Here is a 25769-nt window from a genome sequence, read left to right as displayed (position 1 = left end):
ATTTTCTATTTGAGTTTGACATCATCGGTAAAATGGAAAAAATACTGGATTTGGGTTCAAACCATACCCTTGTTATTTGCTATCTATCTCATCACTGGCAAATCACATTAACTTCAGTTCCCTCAAAGGTCTTTTCTAGCTCAAAATCTATGCTCCTATAATTCCATGAGATAATGAGAAAAACAAGTTCTTCAAAGTTAGACTGGCATCTCACAAATGAATGCATACCTCCAGGTGGTGTTGTCTCTTACAAGGAAATATCTTTAGAGGCCATAAATACATGAGAATGTCGACACTTCTCCAAACTTTTTTAGAAAGCTGCTTAGAAATTGCCTTCCTGGCTATTGGCCATGCTTTTACGTATACTGATGATTTTTCATCCTTTGAGGATGTATTTAATTTTCAGGAACTTTCCAAAAACCATGTGGAGCCAAATCAGTTGTTCAGATGGGTGATTAAATTGGTAAAATTGTTTTGAGTCAATAATGCGGGATGATTAGGAAGTAAGGATACTTGTTTTGTAGACAGACTTATAGGCTGTCTTTGAGGGCAAATCCAAAAGCAGAGGTGGGTTCCAAATTTGGCATAATGGCAACATCATTGAAATTAGAATATTTTTCAAATATCGCTTTAAAGTTTATAAAGCATTTTGCCTAATGCTATCTCACTGATCTGCATGCCCACATTCTTTGAGATGAATGCTATATTGATCTAGCTACCTATATAAATATAATATAGATAAGCCAATATAGCTTTATCCCTATATTATAAATGAATAAACTGAGGCTGAGAGCAGTTAAATGCCCTGCCTGACATCATATGGTCCTAAGATAATTTTGGAAGACAACAATGGAGCATACTTATTTTCTCAAAGCATTGCTCATCTGATTCCTATCTTGGTTCTGTGTAATTCTTTCAAAAGATTATCCTTGGTAACATCTGGACTTGTCCCTTCCCACTCCTCAACCTCTCAATCTATATTCCTTTTCCTGTTGTTTCAACTCCAGGAACCACATGGTACTATTTATGCCAGGATACCTTGGCAACTTTGTATTTCAGCATCCACTTTTTACTTCCTTGGTGCTTTTCTGTATTACTTCTATGTTGCTTTGCAATGATTAAAAAATAATAAAAATGCCAGAAATTTAAGATGTTCTAGCAAGGAAATCCTTCCTTCTCTCAATATACCATACACTTAACAAAATGATTTTCTCATCTTTAGTATCATTTCCTATTTCCTATCATTTTCTTATTTCCTATCTTTTTCCCTATAGAATAGTCAATTGCAGGGGCAGGCAAAGTCAATTATTAGGAGTCATGGATGATTCATATTATCATGACTAGAAAAACAACTCAAAGAACATTTCATGGAATCTTCTCTGTATGAGAAAAGCAATGTTCATTCATTTGTACTTTGGTTTTGAGCCTCAAATTTCTTATATAATTTCTTTTAGACCTCAATTTATTTCAGGTCAAAATAGATCAGAAAGGTCACCCACATTAATTGAATAGTATTCCCTTTAACAAAATAATCTAATAACTTCAAAGAGGGTGTTATTAATCTTTGGCTTTATTTCAGGAGTTGTTTCCATCTTTAATAAGGATATCAGCACTCTTTAAGATTTTACTGTTCTCTTTAGATCAGGTATGAGAGAGTTAGGGCATAAGAAAAGTTGTAAGCTTAAGGTGCTGCTTAGGTCCACAATGTCTCTGCTACTGACCGGGTAAGAACTGCTTTCATTGAAAAGGCTGAGGGAAAACAGCCTCAGCCACATCCAGAGACTCATATACTGGTCAGGATGTTATGGTTGTGGACTTCTGACACATAGACTTTTGACTGCAATACCTGTTTTGGTGAACCCATTTAATGTTGAGAAAATACCTATCAAAATTCAATCAAGTAACTAATTAGCACTTATTAAACATTCCCCATGTAGCAACATTATTCCAAGTGCTAAAGAATACAAATGATAAAAGCAAAACAAGCTTTATACTTGTTTATACAACAATTTTATGTTGTAAAGGGGAGAATAGGGGCAACATATGTATGTAAATATTATGTGTGTAAATATTCATTACATATAGCTATATATGTGTAAGCATATACTCATATACATAAAACAAAAACATATACACAGTACTCAAAAAGAGATTTTATATAGAAAAGTACTAGAAATATAGAAAGAGCAGAAAAAGTCTTTTTTAGAAGCTGAAGACTAAACTTTTTGATAGAAAACAAAGAAGGGGAGAAAATATGAGGAATAGGGTGCAACCAATGCAAAAAACATAGAGATGGGAAATGGAACACTGTAAGAAAAATCAGGAAAGTCTTTAGAATATATGAATAGTACTAATGTACCAAGAAGACTGAGAAGTCAAGAAAACACATGGATGTGAAGAGCTTAAATGACAAAGGGGAGATTACATTGGAATACATAGGTCATCAGAAGTTGATTGGGTAGGGAATAACATATAGACTTTTACTTTGGGAAAATCACATGCTCCATGAATTGAGATAAGGAAAGATTTGAGGGTGGGAACTCATTTGGAGTTTATACAACTCCAAAAATAAACATTAATAATAACATAGTTACCTAGTTCTTTAAGATTTACCAAAAAATATATTCTTCACAATAATACAAGCTGCACCATTATTATTTCCATTTCCTGGCTTTGTTTCATGAATCAAATATTTCATTCATTACCCGGGTGCCATTCATTATCCATTTTATTTTCTTAATTTAAAATTCAAATTTCTTAACTTAAAATAATTTTCACATTATATATAAACAAGTTATGCTATAAGTTTTATGTGTATGGAGGCAGCTGGCAGAGTACGGTATATAACACCGGACTCAGGAAGACCTTAGTTCAAATCTAGCTTCAGTTATTTACTAGCTGTATGACTCTAGGCAAGATTCTTTTGGTTTTAGTTTCCTTAATTGTAAAATGAGAATTATAACACCCATTACCTTGCAGACTTGTTGTGAGGATCAACTGGCATAGTATCTAAAGTATTTAGCACAATGCCTGAAATGTAATAGGTGCTATATAAATATTTCTTTATTTCTCCCCTTTCCTTTTGCTTCATGGAACAATTTAGAGGGGAATGGAAGCTTTAAAAAATAACATAATAAAAAGAGTATTAGACTGGAAAAAAGTGATGTTACTTCCCCTTGCTGCCCTTGTCTATTACAAGAGTTTAGACTAAATGATGCTGAAGGTGCTTTCTATGGCTGAAAGACTGGACTCCTTTGCTTATTTTAAGTCCCAATTAAAATCCTACCTTTACTAGGAAGCCTTCCCTAATTCTTTTCCATTCTAATGGCTTCTCTCTGTTAATTATCTATTTATTCTGTATATAGCTTGCTTTGTATATATTTATTTGCATATTGTCTCGCCAATTAGATTATAAGCTACTTGAGAGAAGGAACTATCTTTTGCATCTTTTTACATCTTCAGCACTCAGCCCAGGGATTGGTACACAGTAGGTGTTAATATATGTTTATTGATTGATATGATGATGAGTTGGTAAGTTTTATGAAGTCACCTACAAGGTTATGCTGCATATCTATCTGTCCATACATAGAATCAGGGTGTTCTTTCTGTGTGGGTAAAGGGTATTTACCCCTCTCCTTCAATTTGTATACATACAATAGATAACTGTACATAAAAAGACATTTAACAGTTCCAGCAAAATTCCTTACTGCCAAAGAGAAGAAAAATGTCAGAGTAAGCTGTAAAAAAATGCTTGGTTTTTAAATGCAGAAATGGCGATTCCAAGCATTTATACAAATTGCTATGTACTGTAGGTTGCAGTTCTGAGATAGAATAATACCTAAAGTTGCAACTATGAGCAAATCTAAGAACACTTGTTTTGAAAGTAAAGGCTTAGTCAGTGTTATGGAGTTCTGGTAATCTGCATAGTATTGCCTATAACACTTTGTCCTGGAATTTTTATTTTATATATTGATCTCTACCTATCGGAAGTAGCCAGACTAAAATTCATTATATCTTTAAAAAGAAAGTAAGCTGAGATGAGAAATGTAGCAAATGAATTATTTCATATTTTGTGTAGAGTAACATAATATAATTAGTATAATATCAGTGTCATGGAATCTGAAGACTTTTAAGTTTGTGATGATGAAATCCACAAGATAAATTTTAATTTTTATTAGTGAAAAACTATTAACTTCATATAATTTTTATTGGATTTATATATTATTGAACCTTCAAAGAGAGGGCAAAAATATAAATATAAAAATTTGCTCTGATGAATGAATAAATGAGAAATAAATCATAGGTTGATAGAGGGGAAGTTAAGGCTTTTTAGGTAAAATTGTTAACATTTCTGGTTTGGAAAACATATTTGGATTTGTCTAGCTCTTATTGTCAGGCTACATGGCTGAGTCCCATGTACCTTACTGGGGCTTAGTTTCTTTCTCATTTGGAGGATGGTTTACATTTTAATACCTAGATTAAGGAATTTTTTTTTCCTTTTCCACTGCCAGGGATAGAATAGGAGATCACCTAAACCAACATGGAATATCTTATATTGTAAAATCTTAGTCCATATATCGTAATACTTCTTTATGTTTTTAAATCAATAGGTTCTTAGTTCATTTTGTCTTGTTTTGCTTAAAAAAAGACAAACAGCAAATATACATCCAGTCAGACACTCAAAGACAAGTATTTAAGACTTTAAGAATGGAAAATTAAGTAAATTTTAAACAAGATTACACATATATCTTTTGTTATATTCAAGTCTGAATTATGATATAACCAACAACTCCTCTAAGACAAAAGACAGAATATTTGAACTTGTCTAAAGAACCAAAGTTTAGGAAATTTAGATGCCTTAACTAAACCTCAGTGTTACAGTAAAGGGAACTATAAAGATTGTAGAAAGGCACTCAACTTAGAGTCACAAGACCTGGATTTAAATTTTGGCCTTGATACAAGCTGTATTCACAAAAATATCAAGATTCTGAGAAAACAGTTTCTTATAAGAAATAGAGAGATAAATATATTTGAATTATGCTGGGAAGGTGTTATCGGGTACAATGTAAAGTATCATATCAAAGTGACTTGTTATTCTGTAATAATTTCAGGCCACAGAGACAACATTTGAGAATGTGAGATAACAATAATGGACGATCAATTTGAGGCTGGAAGTTGCCTTAGCTCCAGGTCATGGGGGTGGTCAGTCAGTCACAGAGCCAGAGCTCATGTGACGGCCATGTGACTGCAAAGCTAGCATTCATTTCACCACTCCACTATTGAGTAGTCCTTTGTTTCCTTTAAATCCAAACAGGAAACCCTATCTCTTACAAGAAGCCTTTTTCAAAGTTTCTTAATTCTCCTCTAATGACTTCCTATTTATTCTCCATATAGCTCATTTTGTATGATATCTGTTTGCGTTTTGCCTTCCCATTAGATTGTAAGATCCTTTGAGGGCAGGTCTTTTGCCACTTTTTGTATTCCTAACGCTTGGCACAATGCCAGAAATATACTAGGCATTTAATATTTACTGATGGATTGAATAATTAATCTAGAACTTCAATTTAAAATGTTCCATTTGCTTTGGAAAGATAAATTTTCTTCTTCTATGGAGGGTTTGCCAAATCCTACACAGCTGAGGTAGGGGTGTCAAATTCCAAGGGCCTACAAAACCCCCAAGATTGGAACCAGATTAAAAAGTAATTTAGGAATGTTTAACAATAAAAATGCCAACAAAATGCAACATAGCAAAGATAATGTAAATTTGTGGTTTTCCAAATCAATATGCAGTTCACAATATTCAGTTTCTATTTGAATTTTATATCCTTATCCTAAAGCATAGAGAGCTTAAGTCACTTATCTTAAAGTGACTAAAGAGAAGATGACATCTTAAAACTTGGACCTAGATGGTGATGACTCCAAGTCAAGCTTCCAAACACCAATAAATTCTGTGTCTATATCTGTAACCTGTATGTTGCCAGATTTGCATTTGTTCATTATTTCTCTGAGCATACACCAACTGAATTATGGAAGTAATAAGCCTACAAGTGGATCATAATTCTGAGAAATTTGATCTGATATAAAAAAATCAACTAGGGGAACCCCACAAAACTGAAAACTCTCAAATAGATAATTTTTCTTTAAGATGAAGAGATCTTTCTACTTTGTTAGGTTTGTGAAACATGAATATCTATTTCTAGAAAAGTGGGGTGTAGTTCAGGATTTAGTTTTCAGTTGAGGCAAATGGTTGTAGCAAATACAAAAGGGTGCTTTTATGTTTTTTTTTTTTTTTAAATCACTATCAAAGTCTGTACCTAGATGGCCACAATCTGTCACAATATGAGAAAATCATGTGTTACCTTGGATACGAGGCTTGCTCTGTATGCAGCTAACTGCTTCAGGTATTCTTTCTTTGCTGCTTCAGTTTTCTTTTTGTAGACCTAAAAGAATAAGAGACAGGCCTAAATGAGAGAGTACACCTGCTTTTGTTTTCAGAGAAGCATAATTCATATCAATAATCTTTTTCATGTTGCCAAAAATATTCGTTTCCCAACAGTCACTTAGAAACACTTATTTTATTGAAAGATTTTTTTTTTTTTTTTGAAGACTGTGGCTATGGATCATTACAAGTAAGAGAATAGAGATAACACAATTTCATTTAGATCACACTAAAGGATTTATTTAGGTTAGTATGACCATTGAGCTAGCTGACTTAGGAAGGATATCACTTATGAACACTGGTGAGAATACATGCATACATCCAAAGTATTTTCCATTTATATAGCAGCGAAATTATTTGACCAGAACAGTAAAACATAACAGATACACTCCAACAGTATATAAGAAATGGTATCCAAAAATCTTAATGTCTTCTTCAAGTTCACTAATTTTACTGTTTTCTTTTGTTGGTCTTCTACCCTTTATCTATAGTTGAGGTCACAGAAGTTCAATTTGAATCTTTTTCTTTTGCATTGATTTTAAGACCATTTTCACAATATCTTTCTTCCCATGATAATCTTAATATAGCCTTATGAAAATTCTGAGTACAGAATGGCAATGGGAAAAGATCGTGAGGATTGTATCTGGACCACTTTGCCTTGATCCTCTCTTCTGTTATTAGAACAGATGGATAGCACAGTGGACAGAGCATCGGGTTTGGAGTCAGGAAGACCTGAGTTCATATTTCAAGTCATGCACTTACTAGTTATGAGACTCTGGCCAAATCATTTAACTACTTTCTGCTTCAAGTTTTCTCAACCATCAATTGAGATCATAATAGCACCTACTTCCTAGGCTAGTTATGGGGAACCAAAAGAGATGACATTTGTAAAAGTATTTATCATAGTAACTAGTATGGAGTAGGTATTATATAAATGGCTATTCCTTACTATATTTTCCAAGCAGAAGACTGAGCAGTAAGACCTACTCCACCTTTGTTTTAAAAAATAATCACAGCCTGCAATGAATAAGATTTAGGGCATAAGACAAAGGTCATACTGCTAAGCTGAACAAAGAAAAATCATTTCAGAGTAAAAGAAAAGATTGGTGACATGAAAATAAGTGGGCATCTGTTGATTCAGTTCCTACTTTTTCTGCCCATTTGCTGCTGCCAGTACTTAGAACTTCTCAAACTTTCCAAATACTAGCTACTGTACATAAAACAAAGCTTTTGGTGTAGCCTGACTAAATTTTAACTTTTTCATGTATTGAAATTCACATCAGGGAGCCAAGGTCTTCCACCTTTTTCTAATATTGAAATTTATGAGTAAAGAAATATTAATTTGGACATGTTATCTTTGGCTTTGGCCAAAACACAAAAACAGTCAAAACGAGTAAACACTGAATATAGGCCTGCAATACAGAAACCCTATTTCATTATTTTCAAGGCAGACAATTGTTAGTGGAGCCTGACTCCCTGCTGTGAAATTCAATATATGGGAAATACTATTTATTCCTAGGCACTAGTGGTTTTAATTAAGATGGACTATCCCAAGAAAAGTAAATGATCAGCCTTGACAAAGGGAATTAGAAACAGGACCCTAATTAATACATATACTAATTGTTCATTCCTTTCCTGGCCCTGTTCCTCACTTCCTCTGGACTTAAAATCATGTCTCTCCTCCTCAGTCTGGAATATCTGGCCATCAAGAGTGTGCACCTTGGAATAGTCTTCAACAAGACGCTCCTCCCATCCACTGATAAGTTTCTCCTGAAGCCACCATTCTGTGAAGGGACCCAGACTGGACTATCTTTAGTCAGGAGGGACATTCTCTGTCCCACAAAATGATACCAGCCTCCTCTACAGCTCCCCTTTTGTGTGTTGTTTTCTCCCAATAATAAAAACTCCTAGAGGGAAGGGACTGGGCTTTGTTTTTGTTTTTATATGTATCCTTCAGTGCTCAGCACTGGGTTAGGCACTTATTAAATGCTAAGAAGAACTTAATTCCTTCCTTCTTCCTTGCTTAAAGAAGGTCTCCAGCACACTAGATAGGTCTCTTGAACATGGGCAAGAGCTGCATTTTTCCATTTTTCTAACTTGCAAAATGCCAGTTGGCCTGGATTGGACTCTGTGGTCCCCTCCAGCTTAGAAAGTAGGTTGCCACAGTCAAAGACACCAAAGCAGAGGAGGCAATACCAAATCTAGCAAACAACATGCAGGCCAGTCCAGCTAGAATACAGAGAGCACAAAGAGTAGAAATGTGAAATTCAGCCAGAATTATTGGTCGGGCCCAGATTGTGTGGGACTTGAAATGATGTCAAGCTGAATCTTTGTATTATGCTAGAGGTAGCAGGGAACCACAAAAAACTTTTGAGCAGAGAAATGTAGTGGGCTTTAGGAATGCCAATTTGGCAGCCATATGAAGGATAGATTAGAAATAGGAGAGACTAAAAAGGAAGGAGACCAATTAGGAGATGATTATAATACTCTGGATAAGAAGTGATGAGAACTTATGGTGGTTAGCATAGGGATGGGGGAAAAGGATTGCATTATTAGAGGTTTCGTAGAGGTAGAAATCAACCAAACTTAGTAACTCATTGGATGTAAAATCTAAGAGAGAGAGAGAAAGAGACAGACAGACACACACACACACACACACACACACACAGAGAGAGAGAGAGAGAGAGAGAGAGAGAGAGAGAGAGAGATACAGAGAGACAGAGAGACAGACAGAGAGATAAGTCAAGGATGACTCTCAGACTGCAATCCTGAGTTTAGAAGGCTGGTGATGTCTTCACCAAAGATGGAGAAATTTAGAGGAGGAAAGTAAGAAGAGTAACAAGTTTCCATCTAAATATACATGTCTAAATTCTTTATTTTTTGTAGTCTAGTTGTGTACATCTAATCATTTAAGTCTGAATTAGTATTTATTTTTGAAGATAAATGTCTGCAAACTAAAAAAATATGAAATATTAGATCAAACACTAACACTGCATGTATTTCATTAACTAGGATGTGCTATTTATACAGTCAATTTAGTTACTCAGCCTTCGAGAAACACGTGGTTTCACAGTTATTTGCTGATTTATTTTTCCTTAGGAGAAGCAGATTTCTGTATATAGTTTCTTTAAAGCCCCTCTTCAAGACATAAATTGTAATGAATGGCCTTAAACTGGCAGGGTTTACATTTATTCTTAATACCACAGAAACCTTCTGAGAGGTTATTTCCCATAAAGATAGAGTTCCTATTTACAGCTTGAAAGCAAATATTTTAGTAAAGACGTTTCTGATAGTAACACATATTTATATAACCTAAGCATTTCTATTTTTTTTTATTAATAGGGTACTCAAAGTGACCCTCGTTCAGGTGACTAGGGTCCATTCAGTTTCCAAAGGTAGTTCTGTCTATGTCACACTTTTGTCTGTAGTATTCCTCAAAAGGATTGTTGTTAAAGAATCAGATAGAGAGACAATCTTCCCTTGTATTCAGGCTTGCCTGATTATAGCTTTTATGCTACTTTTTCATTTGTTGTCTACTAAAACAGCCATACCACCATGGAATCCTTTATTTACATTAATTGACAATGTAGATAACAAAGAACATGGTACAATTCCTTTGTTGAACTTCATGCTGCTAAACTGATAGGAAAGGGTTAATTTCTTTTGCTAACTGTCCATTAACAGTAATGGAAAGGGTATGATGTGGGGGAGGGCTTTCTCCATCAATTTCATGCTGAATATATGCCTGAGTTTCACTTGGGGATCAATGTTGTTATGAAGCACCTGACTAGCATTCATATTCCCATGTTTTCCACAAATGGCTCCCCATTGGCTATTGATGATTGGCTGTGTGGGATCATTCATATAAGTGCCTAAGTACCACTTTAGAAAGGAGTAAACTCATCACGTCACATTACATGGATTGATGGATCCACTTTCTCTTGTTAGCTGTAAATGTTCAGAGGAAGGATTTAAAGGAATGATTATAAGAGACATATTTCTGTGTCAGTATTCAGGGGGCAATGGGACAGATAAGAATGGAAATCTAACGTGGATTCTATACAGTCTGTTAGGGTTTTCACAGATTTGAGAACTAGCTAAGGTTTACAATACTCTGAGTGTTTATTTTACACATTAAAACACTCAAATTAATGAAAGCTAACATGGTTCCAGATGTTGTTTTTGATGAAAATGCCTTAAGGAAGTCTTCAACATGTCACTTGGCCTTTGACTGTTTATATAAAACTGCTTCTGAACCTTTAAAACTCCTATCAAAGCATGGCAAAATTATGATCAGAGACTTAAAGAAGAAAAGTACCTAAAAGTGATAATATAATTTAACCCCCAATGACATTGTTACTCAGTCTTGTAGGAGACTTCATGACCCCTATTTGGGATTTCCTTGGAAGAGAAATGGAATAGTTTGCCATTTCCTTCCAAGGAAGCTGAAGCAAATAGACTTCAGTGACTTAGCCAGAGTCACATAGCTAGTAAGAGTCTGAGATCAGATTTGCACTCAGGAAACTAAGTTTTCCTGACTTCAGACCTGGCACTCTGTACACTATGGTAGCTCTCCAAATTCACCTGAGATTACAGATAAAGAAACTGAGGCTGAGAGGTAAAGTTACTTATTTAAAGTCATTCAGGTGATAAATGGCAAAAGCTATGATATGAAGCTCTGACTCCAAATCCTGCATATTTTCCTTAGGATCAGGCTGTCTCAAAAAAAAAAAAAAAGTTCTCTTTCCCCTGAACAAATAATAAAAAAGATTCCTGAGTTACTTAAGATGTTGCACCAGAGGCCCCTGGGAAGGGTATGGCTCAAGAAGCTCATCTATTGTTAAATGACAAGCTAAAAAGGGTGATGAGGGAATGCACTTAAGAAGTGGCCTCTAACTTATGGGAATAACATTCTGTGATGACCACTTTACTTAGCCTTCACATGTGATAAGGATAGGACTGATTTGCAAGTTTGTGATAGAAATGGTTTCTCTGTCCCTCTCAGAGAAAGACAAACAATGAAAAGGAATGTGATTTATACTCTAAATATTAGTGCTTCGTTGAGCTGCAAAATGGCTTCCAAATGGTGCACAGCTGGTTGAAGTAAAGGGAAACGCTGGACAGGGGAGGATTAGAATATCATAATACATCATATATACAGTTTACTTCAATTTATCAAAAGACTTTTGAACCTACCCTGTACTAACAGATGATATTGTTTGGTATTGTGAGAAAATTTCCATGTCTTCTCCTAGAAATGTATCTCAAGAGGGAAACTAAGGTGTGTTTATGTGTGCCCAAACTCAGCAAAATGTAATCTTCTGAATCTATGATTCATTTGAAATTATATTTTTAATATTTAGGTATATTTTAATGGATTAATAGTTCTTAACTAAAATATACCCTAAGTTTTTTTTTTTTTTAAATTACTGATTGTGGTGGAAATGAAAGGAAAAAACCCTCCAACAATCTTATGCTTAAGAAAAATTTTATTATTGTCTTTTTCTCCACTCCACTGAGAAAAACTCATATAGAAAAGGAAACTCTTTAAAATCTCTTCTAATCCTTCCTTCTTTCCTCTCTCTTACTTGGCTCATAATCCATATCCAACCATGTTTTATTTCAAGGAAGATTTTATAACAGAAATGAAGGTGGCATAAAATTCTCTACTTAAATTTGTCTTTTATGAAATCAAATTAGGATTTTTTGGTTAACTTATAATACACTACCCTCAAAAGTTGTATTTGATAGAAAATTTAATTTCTATCATATGAGAAGCATGATAACAATAAGCTTATGGTGAATAATTACTTTAATTTTTAGAGGCCTTCAAAAATTGAATTCACAAGGACTTCTTTTAGTAGACTTGAGAGATGAGCTGGAGGAGATAAATCAACTATTAATCAATCAACGTTTCTTTCTAACCAACTATGAGACAGATTGAGTACTAAGTACTGAGGCTACAGAAGCAAAAATATAATTGTTCTTGTCCTGAAGGAATTTACATTCTAGTAACCAAGTGTTTGGTACATATCAAAATACAAAGTGTTCCAAAAGTCTTCAGCTCTTAAACCTAAGAACTAAGCACTAAGACTTTTGGGACACCTTGAATCTCTTCTAGGATACAATAATTTTTACTACAAATGTCCAACGAAATAAATATAGCAGTGATATTCTTCCATGGGACTTAGATATTTCTAAGTCAACTCAAGGTATAGGACACATACATTTATAGCCTGAAGGTCAGCTTATCTTCTCATATTACACTTGAGGAATGTGAATTTCATCTAATTTAAATGACTTTCTTAAGACAACACTTAGTAAGCATCAGAACCAGAATATGAATTAGGACCTGGTGATAAGAAATCCTTCACTCTTTCCATTATGATACAATGTCTCCCATTATCATCATTTACCCACAATTGGACTTCTGAAAGTAACTAAACTAGTCAAATTAGTCATGATGCAATTTGATTGGGAGATATCTAAGAATAATAAAACCTAAGGAGATGTCAAAACCAGTGTTTACAGAATGATTGGGGGTTTTACTATAAAACAACTGAGGAAGGATAAAGGGAAAAGGAGAAGGTAAAAGACAATTATAGCATTTACTCTATACCAGGCACTGTTCTATATACTTGACAAACACTAACTTCATTTGCTTCTCATCACAATCCTGTAAGGCAGGAGCTATTATCATTCCCATTTTACAGCTAAGGAAATGTATGTTAGGTGATTTGCCCAGAGTCACAGCTAGTATGTATTTAAGATCAATTTGAAATTGTCTTCTTGACTCCAGGAAGCACCTAACACTTTACTAAGCTCCTTTGTAATGATACTCTTCTGAGACAAGTGGAAAAGCTCTCCTGCCACATCTAGTTGTGAAGAAGACCTTGGCTAGTGTGACAGAACACAGTGTGATGTATTCCCATGAATTATCCTTCTATTCCACTCATCTGACAGTGAGATCTATACAAAGAATTTTTAAACAGGCTTATACATTTAAACGTACCATTTTAACAGAAATGTTAACAAAGTAATTAGAAGATACTATAGTCTCAACTGACCTTGCATTGACTTGCAAGGATAACAGAGACCTGACATATAGGACACATTTTGTATTCTTTGCCCTAACTCTCAAACAATATAGCATAGTCCAATACAATATATTTTTCTCAGGACATAAACATGACAGATGATACCAAGACTGACATCCAGAGAAAGTAACACAGGTAACCAGACTTTCCAAAACTGTATAGAAGTGTCTTTTGGATCTTCTAGTTTTCCTCTTCTCTACATATCACATTTAGAACTAGATCTTGAAGTTCTTTATGTTTTTAAGTGTTTCCTACCAGCAAACTCTGAGTGAAACAGAGATTAATGTTCTTTTTGATCTAATGCAAAGAGTTGTTGCTTTCATGAGTCCAATATTAACTGTTGTTTCTACAAGGACATTTCTTAGGAAAATTTACATTTTTTCCTTTGAAAATTGCTTATTTGATCATTCGTTAATTGATAAATAGTTAAGGGATATGAATGGACAGTTTTCAGAAGAAAAAATCAAAGAGTCTATAGTTATATGAAAAAATGATCTAAAATCCCTATCAAGTATAGAAATGTAAATTAAAACAACTCAAGTAACATTCACATGACAGCAAAGGAAAATAATAAATGTTGGAGGAATGTGGAAAAATTGGAACACTACGGCACTTTTGGTGGAGTTGTGAACTGATTGAACTAATTTAGAGAGCAATTTAGAATTATGCCCAAAGAGTTATAAAACTGTTCACTCCTGCAATAATACCACTGTTAGGTCTGAATCCCAAAGAGATCAAAGAGAAAAGGAAACATTCCATATATATATAAATATTTGTAGTGGCAAAAGGATGACCATTAGTTGGGGAATGATTGAATATGTTGTGATAGAATACTGTTGTGTTATAAGAAGTGATGAGAATGATGATTTCAGAAAAAAACTTGGAGAAAACTTATGAACTGATGCAGATTACAGTGAGCAGAGCCAGGAGATAATTGTATACAGTCATAACAATATTGTACCATGATTAGCTATGAATGCTTTAGCTATTAGCAATACAATAATATGGAAAATTCTGAAAGACTATGATAAAAATTACCATCCATCTCCAGAGAAAGAACTGACATAATCTGAATGAAGGTTGAAACATGTTTTTTAAACTTTATTTTTCTAGGTTTTTTTTTTTTTTTTTTTTAGGTTAAAAGCAACAATCACACAAAGCAGTGGAAATCATAAAGTTGATAAATTAAGGTGAAAGGAATTATCTATTAATTATGATCTCCATCCATCTAACCTAGTGCATTAAAATACTTAATGTCTCCTAAAAGTCATGTGTATATTTTTGTAAGACAGTGTCCCACTTTGTATTTGACTTTCTGCCTCCAAAACTTTGCTCATTTGATTCTCTATACATGGAAAACTCTTTCCTTTTTCCCATCTCTGCCTATTAATATCTATTTCTCTTTTCTACATTTTTTCTTCTAAATTCACATGGCTACTGCCTCCAGTGAAACTTCTCTGTTCTCCATGGCTGGATACCTATTATGTACTTATCATATTTTAATTTTTATTATATTTAGCTGAGTATATGTCTAATCACTCCTGCTAAATTATAAACTCCTATCTTATTTATCAATTCTATTCTCTCACTGTTTCGCCTAATGCGCTGCACACATTAGATATAATTGTTGAAAGTAGGATGGGTGAATTAAAAATATCTCGAGAAAAATCAAGTGTGTGCCTTTAAAACTATGTTAAGTCTAGATCTATTCTTGCAATTAAAACCAAGCAGGATATTTTAAAAAGAAGATCACTTTAGAGTCAATATATTATTAGCAATACTATGATTCCATATATCGCAATTGCAGTATACTCCATGAAAATTCCTATTTCCAAGTTTGATAAAGTGCAGCAGTTATCCAATATAAGTGTCTGATTTCTCACTTTGAGCACACTTAGCGGGAGGTCCACTTCTGTCTGCCATCCTGCAGAGCTGCAGAAGAATCCTGCTGGTTCTTCTAGCACCGCAAATGGTCTTCTCAGGTAAGAGGCCTATTAGACCCTCTTGGTTATCAATTAGTCATTAGAAGCAACAAGTATTTATTGACAGTTTGGTGACTGCACTTAAATCCACAGCAGTATTTTTAAGTGGAAATAAGAGATACCCCATATACTGTCTTGCTAACTTTAAAAATATCCCCATTTATGTCTTCTAGTTAGGTGTTTTGACTAAATACCTCAAATAATGACATTGCCTGTGTGGCTGATTAGACATTTAAACCCCATGGAGTCAATGAAAGTGCCCAGCAAATTAAAAATTAACCATGTGCTACATTTTAATATGGGCATCTAGGTAGTGCAGTGGATAGAGCACTGGGCCCGAAAGTCAGGAAGACTTATCTTTATGACTTCAAATTCAACCTCAACAACTTACTGTGTGACTCTAGACAAGTCACTTAACTCTGTTTGCCTCAGTCTCCTCATCTATAAAGTGATTTGGAGAAGGAAATGACAAACCACACCAGTATTTTTCCCAAGAAAATCCCAAATGGAGTCACAATGAGTTGAACATGACTGAACACAAAATTTTAATGTGTGTGGCTTTAAAAGGTGTTCTTTAAATAATTCAAATGTGAAGTCCAAACTTCTCATCCCATTAGAACCATCTGCATTCTGGCTTCACTTTGGCTATCCAATAATCTATTCCAACTAAAACTCTTTACTTCAATCAAGTTAATTCATTTCTCCATTGTTAGATGAGTAGCCTCACTTCTATGCATTTGCAAAGATCTGTTTGCCCAAACTAGGAGTTTAGCCTACTTCCCCGAGTCTTTCTGATCATCTCAGCCCTCACAGATTTTTTCCCTATTCTGATTTTCTATAGCATTTTTGGGGTGGTGCTGAAGAAAGTCGAGGTTGTAAAAGGGAAAGAAATATATTCAATTGCACATGGAAAATGGGAAAATCATGGTTATAAACAAGGTATTTTTTTTTAAGTTGTCATTTTTTTTTCCTTCTATAGAAACATTCTAAATTCAAGTGGAAATGAATGAATAGGAAGATTAGATGTACAAATATTCACCTTAAATACAACTGTTCCTAACTACATCATATGCATAAAGTAAAATCAATTTGAACTTGTCATTACTTTAGAAAAACTGCTATAATTACAAAGTAGGAATTGTGTGCAAAGCATGCAGCTGTTATCACGGTGAATCTATTTGGCATACAAATACTCATGTGCATAGATAGAATACCTGAAACATAGAAATGAAATATTTATGACATTTTAATATAATGCTATGTTTGCTCAATTAAAAATTATTTCCAAATTTTATTATTATCAGTTTTAGAATGGCACAAAATGTATTTATTTGGTATTATCCTACATTGATATTATTTCAGTATAGTAATAGTAGATATATAAATTCATTCAAAAGAGTCTATAATCACTGATATGAGTCTTTCGCCTTACCAATGTTGTTTATTCCCCTTCCCACTTGAACAGTCAAGGATTTACAGTGGTTGAAAAATTAGTTACCAACTTTTTAGTGATGAGTCTCTTTGCACTTAGCTGGACTAATGACCAATGACAAGTTAAGGTCCATTCCCAGGACCACAAGTGGAATTCTTCCATTTAAAAGTAGCAAGTAAAGTTTCTCTTTTGAATTTTTATCCTTAGCACCTACCAATGTCTTGTACAATGTTGGTATTTAACAAATGTTTATTGAATTGGATTGGTAGGACTGACAAAAGATTGTACCCAAGTGAAATTGCTATCAGGAGACCCATATCTGCCTTGGTATCACAATGAGATTTCAGAGTGGCACTTGACTAGAGAATACTGTTGTCATTTCTAGGGAAAGTTTTTTTTTTTTTTTTTTCGGGAAAGATTAGAGGTTTTCTTACTTAAGCAAGGGAGTTTTAATGGAAATACCAAGAGAAGTCCACATGTGAATTCTAGAATATAACAGGCCTTTAGGTAATGTAAGTACTGGTGACATAAAATCCAAGTTCCATGAGATGATAAGGGATAAATAGCATCATTTATCTGGTGGGTGTTTGAGCACCAATGAGGAGTAAATGATTTGATTTTGTGGGCTCAGAGGATTTGTCAGCTGCCTCATAAGTATAATTCTGGCTCTTCATATCCCTGCTGCTTCTAATTTAGCAGGACAGGCTCATAATTGAAGCAAATTAACTATTTACACTTGCCACTTCTACCAGGGGAAGAGGACACATCAGCAGGAAAGAATGAGTGGGAAATTAAATTCTTCCCACTTGTGTCAGATCTGCCCTTATATAAACACATTAACAGTAATTTCATGAGGCGTCAAACATAGGAATAAATACTGCGGGATAAAATAATGAGGTGTTGCTAGTGAGCTGAACCTCTATGGCTAATATTGCTGGATATGAATTATGCAGCCTGAAAGAAGGCATATGCTACAATATTCAAATACTTGCTTTGCAAGTGCTTGCTGATCATTAAATTCTGGAGCCCGAGGTAAATTTATCTTCCTCTTCAACCACAAGGTCTAGCATTTAAGAAACTATCTTCTGTCTGTCTGTCTCCCCCTTCCACAAATACACAGGTTGTTGTCCCTTCTGAATATACCAAACTCTGAATAGGCATTCCATTCCATTTTTAGAATAACAGCATGTTTATTTAGCTCTTTGGCTGAAGCTTTAAAGCCATTTAACGTAATGTAAACAAGAACATTTTGTTTGTAATTTGCTAAATGTATTACAGCCTTACTGTGTCTCCAATTAGGAACTTAAGGTTCATTTAGTACATTTACATCTGGTTCTGATTTAAAGTGACTTTCCTTTTCCATTTAAGAGCTACTTTGACTTGGCTGAAAATGACCTGTGCGCCCTTTATAGCTATTTGGACCACTCCTGCCTGCTTTAAAGCCAGAGAGACTCTTATTTAATAGGCTTAGTTTGAGCTTCACAGTAGCCAGTGCACATGGGATCTATATTGAGATGAGCAGTAGAAAAGAATTCAGGAATACTTAGATAGACAGAAGATTTAACTGGAACCTCATTTAAAAAAAGAATGCTGAGGATTGCTGGAAATCCAATGAGACTAATACAAAAGATGGGACATAGTTAAGTTTCTATTTTTTCCTCCATACTTTCTAGTCAGTGAAAAATAAGTAGCAAAGAACAACATCACATTGATAACTTGTTTTATTTTAGTTTCCCCATCTGGTGCCTTCTTTAAAAAAAAAAAAAAAAAGACAATATACTAGCTTACTGAAATGAGCTCTATCTATTGTCACACGATTCATTAGCATTTAAAACTTCCAGTTGGAATCCCCAATACAATTCTGTTCCCACTCCAGAGTCAGCACCATTTTCTAAAGTATTAAAATGAAGATATTTCTGATAGGTACATTTTCCCCCCAAATAACTTAGGGAAGAATTGTGTATGTGCAGGTATACATTATGTACATGTGTAGTTTTTATGTTGCTCAGAAAATTTAATTTCTTCTTTTTGTTTTTCTTTGAATTCCTTCTTCATGCAAAACTTCACAATGACCCAAGTCCATCTCTCTCTCTCTCTCTCTCTCTCTCTCTCTCTCACTCTTCTTCTTCTTCTTCTCCTCGCTCTTCTTCCTCTCTCTTCCCACCTTCTCTTTTTCTGTCTATCTCTATCTATCTATCTATGTCCTTCACTCATCACAGATCCTTGAAATTAAAAACCTGTCATTCCCCACAGCTTCTTCTCTCCCATACTCCCAATGAGGGAACATGTGATATAAACACAAGGCAACTCTGTTAGTCATGCTCTCATGTGCAGTCAAGAAAACATTCAATTGTAATCTCCCTAATAGCTAGTTTTTCTTAAATATTGTAATTTTCTAAGCCTCCAATAAGTCATCAATAATTGTGTCCATTTTTCCCAGTTTGTGTTTATATTTGTAGCTGTTGGTAATTGTCGGCTATTAGGACAACAGGAGTTACACACAATTGTGGGCCATGGAATCCTAGCCTCCCATTTGAACCAGCTGCTTGCACGATGCCAATTGCATCATGTGGCTTTGTTTTCTAACATGCATATTTGTCCTAAATTTTGGAGCTTAACAGCCTGACTCTAATCTGCTACAGCAACATTCCTTTAAAAATAAATAACAGTATGTATGCTCTCCAATTTGAATATTAAATGAGGGCAAAGTAGAATTAATTTAGTTTGAAACACAGATATTATATTATGCTGGCACAGTGAGTCAACATAAAGAGAATGAACAGGTGGTAATACACCATAATAACACTTATGAATATTTTGCTGAAATTCTCATGATGCTGAAGTGTAAAAACCAGGGAAGTGCTTTTACTTTATTGGGAGCCTTTTCAGCTCCAGCAGGGCTATCTCCTGAGAAGAGAGTCCTGTTCTCCCAATTGTAGGATGCAGATTCTAGGAATTATGAGCTGGTTTCATCTCTCTAATCTCATTCTATTCCTGAGGTGGATTGGGGTATTTGTAATGTTTTCTGTGGTTGTGGAAAAGACAGTCGTTGTCCCTTTTAATAAGGGGGTCCTTAACCCCCTCTGTTAGGAAGAAAAGGGAACATTTGGCCATTTTAATGAAGATAAATAAAAACCAGGGTGTCTATTATAAAGAGTTCTTGTTTGTCTGGTGCTTTACAGTTTACCAAGCACTTTCTTTCCCCAACAGTGCTGGGAAGTAGGCAGTCACATAAAAAATTTCCTATTTGGAGGTAGAGAGTATTCTTTCTGTTAATCCCTTGTCTATTTTTTTAAAGCTTTTTTTTTTTTATATTTTCAAAATATATACATGGATAATTTTCAGCATTGACCTTTATAAAATCTTGTATTCTGAATTTTTCTCCTCCCTTCTCCCCACTCTCTCCCGTAGATGGCAAGTAATCCAATATATATTAAACACGTGCAATTTAAAATGCTCTTCTAAAAGAGAATAAGTATAAGAAACCTCATTTTTTGTGTCCCTCCACCATGTATCACTCTAAATCTAAAAACTTTTGCTTCACAATACCTTATGTATTGTGCCATCTAAGTTATATATTTAATTTTTTAATTTATAAGATGAATGCTCCAAAGCAAGCTCTATTAAGACAAAAGGCAGTCTGATCATATGCAACTTATAAGTGAATCACAAAGTAAATGCAAGACAGAAAGTTGAGCAAGCTATATCATCATACAAGTATGAAAACAATGCAGAGCCTTCCAACTCTATCTAGAATCTTGTGATGATTTTATGAAGAGGCCTTTCATATTGCTCTATGTTTTTGGTTATTTAATATCTATATTGGGAAGGCTTAATTTCCTTCTTGAAAGTCAGGACTGCTGAGGTTTACTTTTAGCATGAATAGAGTTAAAACATGCTAATGGATAATCTTTTGGTTTGCCTCTCAGAACAAAATTACTTCCTGCAGGCTATCTGGCATCCCTTTTCTTCTTGTCACTCAAAAAATACCAAAATTGAAAATGGTGCTGCTATTAGAAGCAGGAAAATTAGCTAGAGTTCAAGTTTTTTTAGTCTCAAATTGCAAAGTGACTACTTCCTGACCAAAAATAAGACCAAACATTTACAGTTGGAAGAAACTTTAGAGGTCATTTCAAATCCAACCTTTTAGTTTTACAGCTGAGCAAACTGAATCTTGGAAAGACTAAGTATCTTGTTCATGGAGACAGTATCAGATGGGATTTGAACTGAAGACACCGTGCTTCAAATTCTATGTACTCAATAATATAGAGGAATAGGTTGAGGAGGATCTTTAAAGACATTTTGAACACTATTGGTCTATAACTATGAAGATTTCTGCAATATTGCTCAGTAAGATAGAAATTTGGTCAGAAATCAATGCTGTTTTGAAGAATATAAGGTAATGTATGGATTTAGCTTATTCAGTTAATTATTTTGCATTTAACCAATTTCTGCATTGCCTCTGAATTTGGCTCAAGTAATATACTTGGAAGGTTTGTCTTATGGAGCTTTTTCTTTTCCTTTAATTGAACTCTAAGCAGCTTATGACTTAGTGGCACAACTCTATTATTCCATTAAAGGAACTCCCTTTGGGCTGGATGTCTCTCTGGGTGGCTACATCAAGATTTGTATCCTCTATGTTTCTAAAACACTAAATGGGGAAGTTCTCTGTGTGACCTTAGTAGCAATTTCTACTTTAAGGAAACCCACAACTGAGCTAATTTTCACACAGGTATTTTTAGATTCTAAGAGGAGGTGGCAGGGCATAGATTCTATATTTCTTCTGACATGATTTTAAGAACTTGATGAAAAGAGATGTAGTGTTCTATATATCAACTAAGAGACAAGGACACCAAATGTGGGAGTAACTCATAAGAGATTCATATTCTCCAAATCCTCATGCTACTGATATCTGAGCATTTCAATGACCAGCTTGTTCCCCCCTCAATGAACATAAATCTCATGGTAACTGCTGCATTATTTAAATGAGAATACTGATTTGTCTGGTCATGGTAAACATGTTCAAGATTTAGAAAAATGGGGCAAAACTGGGTCATGGCCAAGGGAGGGGAGGGATTTCAAGGACCCCCTCACTGATTTCCCACTGTTCCCTAAAAATTTCTGAAACACCTCAGGATATGGCTGAGAAGCCATCTCTCCCTTGTTCTTCCTCTTGTACAGTATTTGGTGATACTATGGGGATGCATTAAATGAAGAAACAAATTGCACATATGTTCCCACTTAACCCAATATGGACATCTATTCTAGAAAGGTCTGGGTAACAAACTTTGGTGGTCTTTCGGGAATGGTTGAGAGTAGAAGAGCTCAAGCTTTAAGTTAACTTAGCAAAGAGCAAAATTAGATTTTGATGTCAAATGAGTAAACAGTAAGTGCTGAAGAAAGGTGTGGACAGTTTTCAAAATAACCTGAGGATTTTTTTAGTCTTTATGAATATACCAAAAACTCTAAGGAATGATGTAATCCTGGCCAAGGCATGTAAAGTTGCAATATATAAATCTTAAAAGAAAGTAACATATAGTAGAGCAATAAAGTGATATAAAATTATATGAAAGTCTCCTAAAGTTGTAGCCCATTTTCTGTCATTCATTCTAGCCACCGAAGAAGCCATTCAAAGCACTTAGAAGCTATTTCTTTGCAGCTTATATAATTTCTACAATCAAGTTAACATCCACTCCGTTTTGTAAAACTTCTTACCTGTTTTTGCTCCTCTCCTAAACCATCCCACATTGAGGCCACAATTTTAGAGACTTCACCAAAAGTAGCATTTGGATTTTGGCCTTTGATGGCTGCCTGGGTATCTCGGAAGAATAATGCATAGGCAGACACAGGTTTCTGAGGCTCATTTGGGTCCTTCTTCTTCTTCTTTTTGGGAGTTTTTGGTTTCTTTCCCATATCAGAAGCAGGCCTTTTCTCTCCACCATTTATCTGGAATGGCAACATAAGAGAATTACAGAGGAGCCCTCTAAAACACAGGCCAAACCAAATTGCTGTTTCTTATTTAGGCTAACACACATACACACAATTCTAAGTAGTATTTTTATTTGTAGCTCTGGGCTTATATAAAATTTGATATCCCATATAAACTATGACTCAGTCCCTCACAGCTTACATAACAAATCTTTTAAAATAATTTTTGACTTTCTTTATAGAATTATTACCCTATTTTATTGACTCAGCTATTCCTCTTGTTTTACTTTATGAGTTTGATAGCAATCATAGCAGTTGCTTGGTGGTTGGGTCAATCACATGTTAATGGCACTGATTTATACTGACTCTCACACATCATATTTTTGTTAAGTGAATTAACCTCCTTTAGTCAAGGAATTTATTCTAACTTTTTGGAAATATGGATACTCTCTCAGGTCCCTTGGATCTTTAATATTCCTTAAGCCCACAGTCTCAGGAAAAAATATATAAAGACTAAGAGCATCATCTAAACATAAATAGTTGAATGGCTAGTTGACTATTGACTCTGTGGTAACTGAATAAACCAAGCAAAGAATCCATATGTTTTTACTGGAAGCTTTCTGAACAGTTTTTTAAAAGTTTCTAAATCTTTGAAATGTTATTGGATTATCCTCCTATTCCCAAACCTTCTAATTCTTCAACAGGATATAAGAAGAACCCTTCAGACTTGAATATTATGCCAATAGAGTGATAATATCTTCATTTTCTATGAAGCTAGAAAGTAAAAAGTCCTCAAAATGGACTACTGATTTGTTGTCAGTGGAGCAGCCTAATTAGTTCATTGCTTAAATGTTGGAGCAATTTTTTTTTTTTTTTTTGAGGCAAGGGGATAGACAGAGTATCTTATGAAACAATTTAAGCATGGAGAGAATATCCATACCATTGTAATCATATATCCTCAAAATATTGAAACTTTACATTTGTGATTACTACACTAGAGACTCACATTATATAAACAATAAAAACCTCACTTGTTCAGACTAAATAATGGCATGGTTTGTCTGGAAGAATAAAAAAACAATTAAAAAGTTTCTTTAAAAGCAACAAATGGAAGAAATCAACTAGAGAAACAATGGAAAAATTCTGTGATGATAGTGCAAAAAAAATTCCCTCATTAATCAAAAGTCTATAGCAAAAAGGTTTTAATGAATGATTTGATTTAGGCCTTTGAAGGCTACTAGGATGGCTCAAAAGATTATTAACACAGAACTGACAGAGACGATAGTGGATTATTTAGACTAATCATCAGTTTTATAGATGAGGAACCTGACATCCAGTGATATTAAATAATTTGCCTGAGATCACACAGGGAGATTCAGAAATAGAGTTAAGATTCAAACCTCAAAGTCTACATTTGATGCTCTTTTGGGATGGGATCTGAGCCCCTGCATGGCACACAAGGATTTTCACTTAGGAATTATATGAAAAGTAAGAGATAAATAATAGATATAATGGATGAGAAGTGCATGTTAAAGGAGAAGCTTAATTTTAATTGTGACCAGGATTTTGTAAATAACTAATTTATTAATTAGTGGACATTCAATTTTGGCAAAGGAATTTGATCATAAAAAGATATGACTGAAACTAATGGGACAAATAGTATAGGTAGAGAGGAATCTGAGAAAGTGCAGGTATATATAATGGCAGTGAGTTTGTTAATTCTTTTAAACATCAACAAAATTGAGTTGGGATCAAAGTACATAGTAGTGTAGTCTCCGCTCTGTAAACTATATATGGAGTAGTAAATGTAGCTGTATCAAATGCTTACATCACAAAGCATTCAAATTGCTCTGCATTCCCTGTATCAAACTAATAGGGGGAAAAGAGAATTAATAAAGCAAAGAATTCCAACTCCCATATTACCTTTTGGTAAGTGCTAACTTTCAGAGTAAAAGAGATCCAAGACTGCTACTTGATCAATAAAAGACATGTAGACCACACATTAAAATCCAAATGATAACCAAAGGATAGAATGTGAATTAAAAAAATGTCAATTGGTAGCTTAAATAAATACCTGTCATTTAATAGCTACTGAGTCAGAAGACTCAGGATTTCTTTAGTACTCTCATCTATATAAAAGGTTTCAGAGGAAACCTGGAAACTATAGACTGTTAAGTTCATATTGGTTAGGCTAATGGAATTTTATCAGATGGGTGAGAATCTCTAAATATTTAGGCAAATATCACCTGGATTTTGAAAGGCAAATTACATTTAAATTTACTATAGGTTTTTGAGGGATCAACAGAGAGAATAATAAATAAATGGAAAATAAAGGACATAATTTAGTCAAATGTTCAAAGACTTTACTGAAGGAATCTCATTAAAGGTAATTTTTTTTTAAAAGAAGAATTGCTATTTAGGGATTTTTTTTTAAATGGATAGTTAAATGACCAAAAAAACTAGAAAAGAGTAAAAAAAAACATTCACTTCTCTGGATGTATTAGTATTAAATCCAGTCTAATAAAATGTTTTTCTGAATTAAATGAAGTAGGAAATATGAAATGAAATCTTTTTTAAGTTGGTGGATATTAAATTCTTCTGGATAAGAATATGATTGCAATAAGAAGACAAACCCTCAATAGTTGAGTGCTAACCTGCATGACAGTTGTTTTAAATTGTTTAACAATCTCTGCCAACCTCACCTTATTTGCAGTATGAATTGACATAACATATATTGACTTCATGATATTATCTGGTAAATTTTAGCCCAGCTGCTATACCCATTCTAAATTAATATGATCTAATAAGAATCTGCAATAATTAAGTGAGAGAATATTTGCTAACCAAAGTATCAAGCTTTGACAATTTGTATAAAATAATGCATTTGTTTA

At 34.2% G+C, this 25769-nt stretch overlaps 1 protein-coding gene across 3 annotated transcripts in view; it reads right to left on the bottom strand.

Moving 5' to 3' along the window:
* The window catches only part of TOX (thymocyte selection associated high mobility group box), a 352655-nt gene that overhangs the window by 21648 nt on the left and 305238 nt on the right, over nt 1–25769 (bottom strand). For all 3 annotated transcript variants that reach the window (XM_051970153.1, XM_051970152.1, XM_051970154.1), the window contains 2 exons: nt 22666–22896; nt 6360–6440 (listed from right to left, as the gene is read on the bottom strand). In XM_051970153.1, the coding sequence (XP_051826113.1) occupies nt 6360–6440; nt 22666–22896 (312 nt within the window). The remainder of the gene's footprint in view (nt 1–6359; nt 6441–22665; nt 22897–25769) is intronic.

This window comes from Antechinus flavipes, chromosome 1 (assembly GCF_016432865.1).
Source record: "Antechinus flavipes isolate AdamAnt ecotype Samford, QLD, Australia chromosome 1, AdamAnt_v2, whole genome shotgun sequence".
Classification (NCBI taxonomy): domain Eukaryota; kingdom Metazoa; phylum Chordata; class Mammalia; order Dasyuromorphia; family Dasyuridae; genus Antechinus; species Antechinus flavipes.
This window is presented reverse-complemented; position numbering and strand designations above follow the sequence as displayed.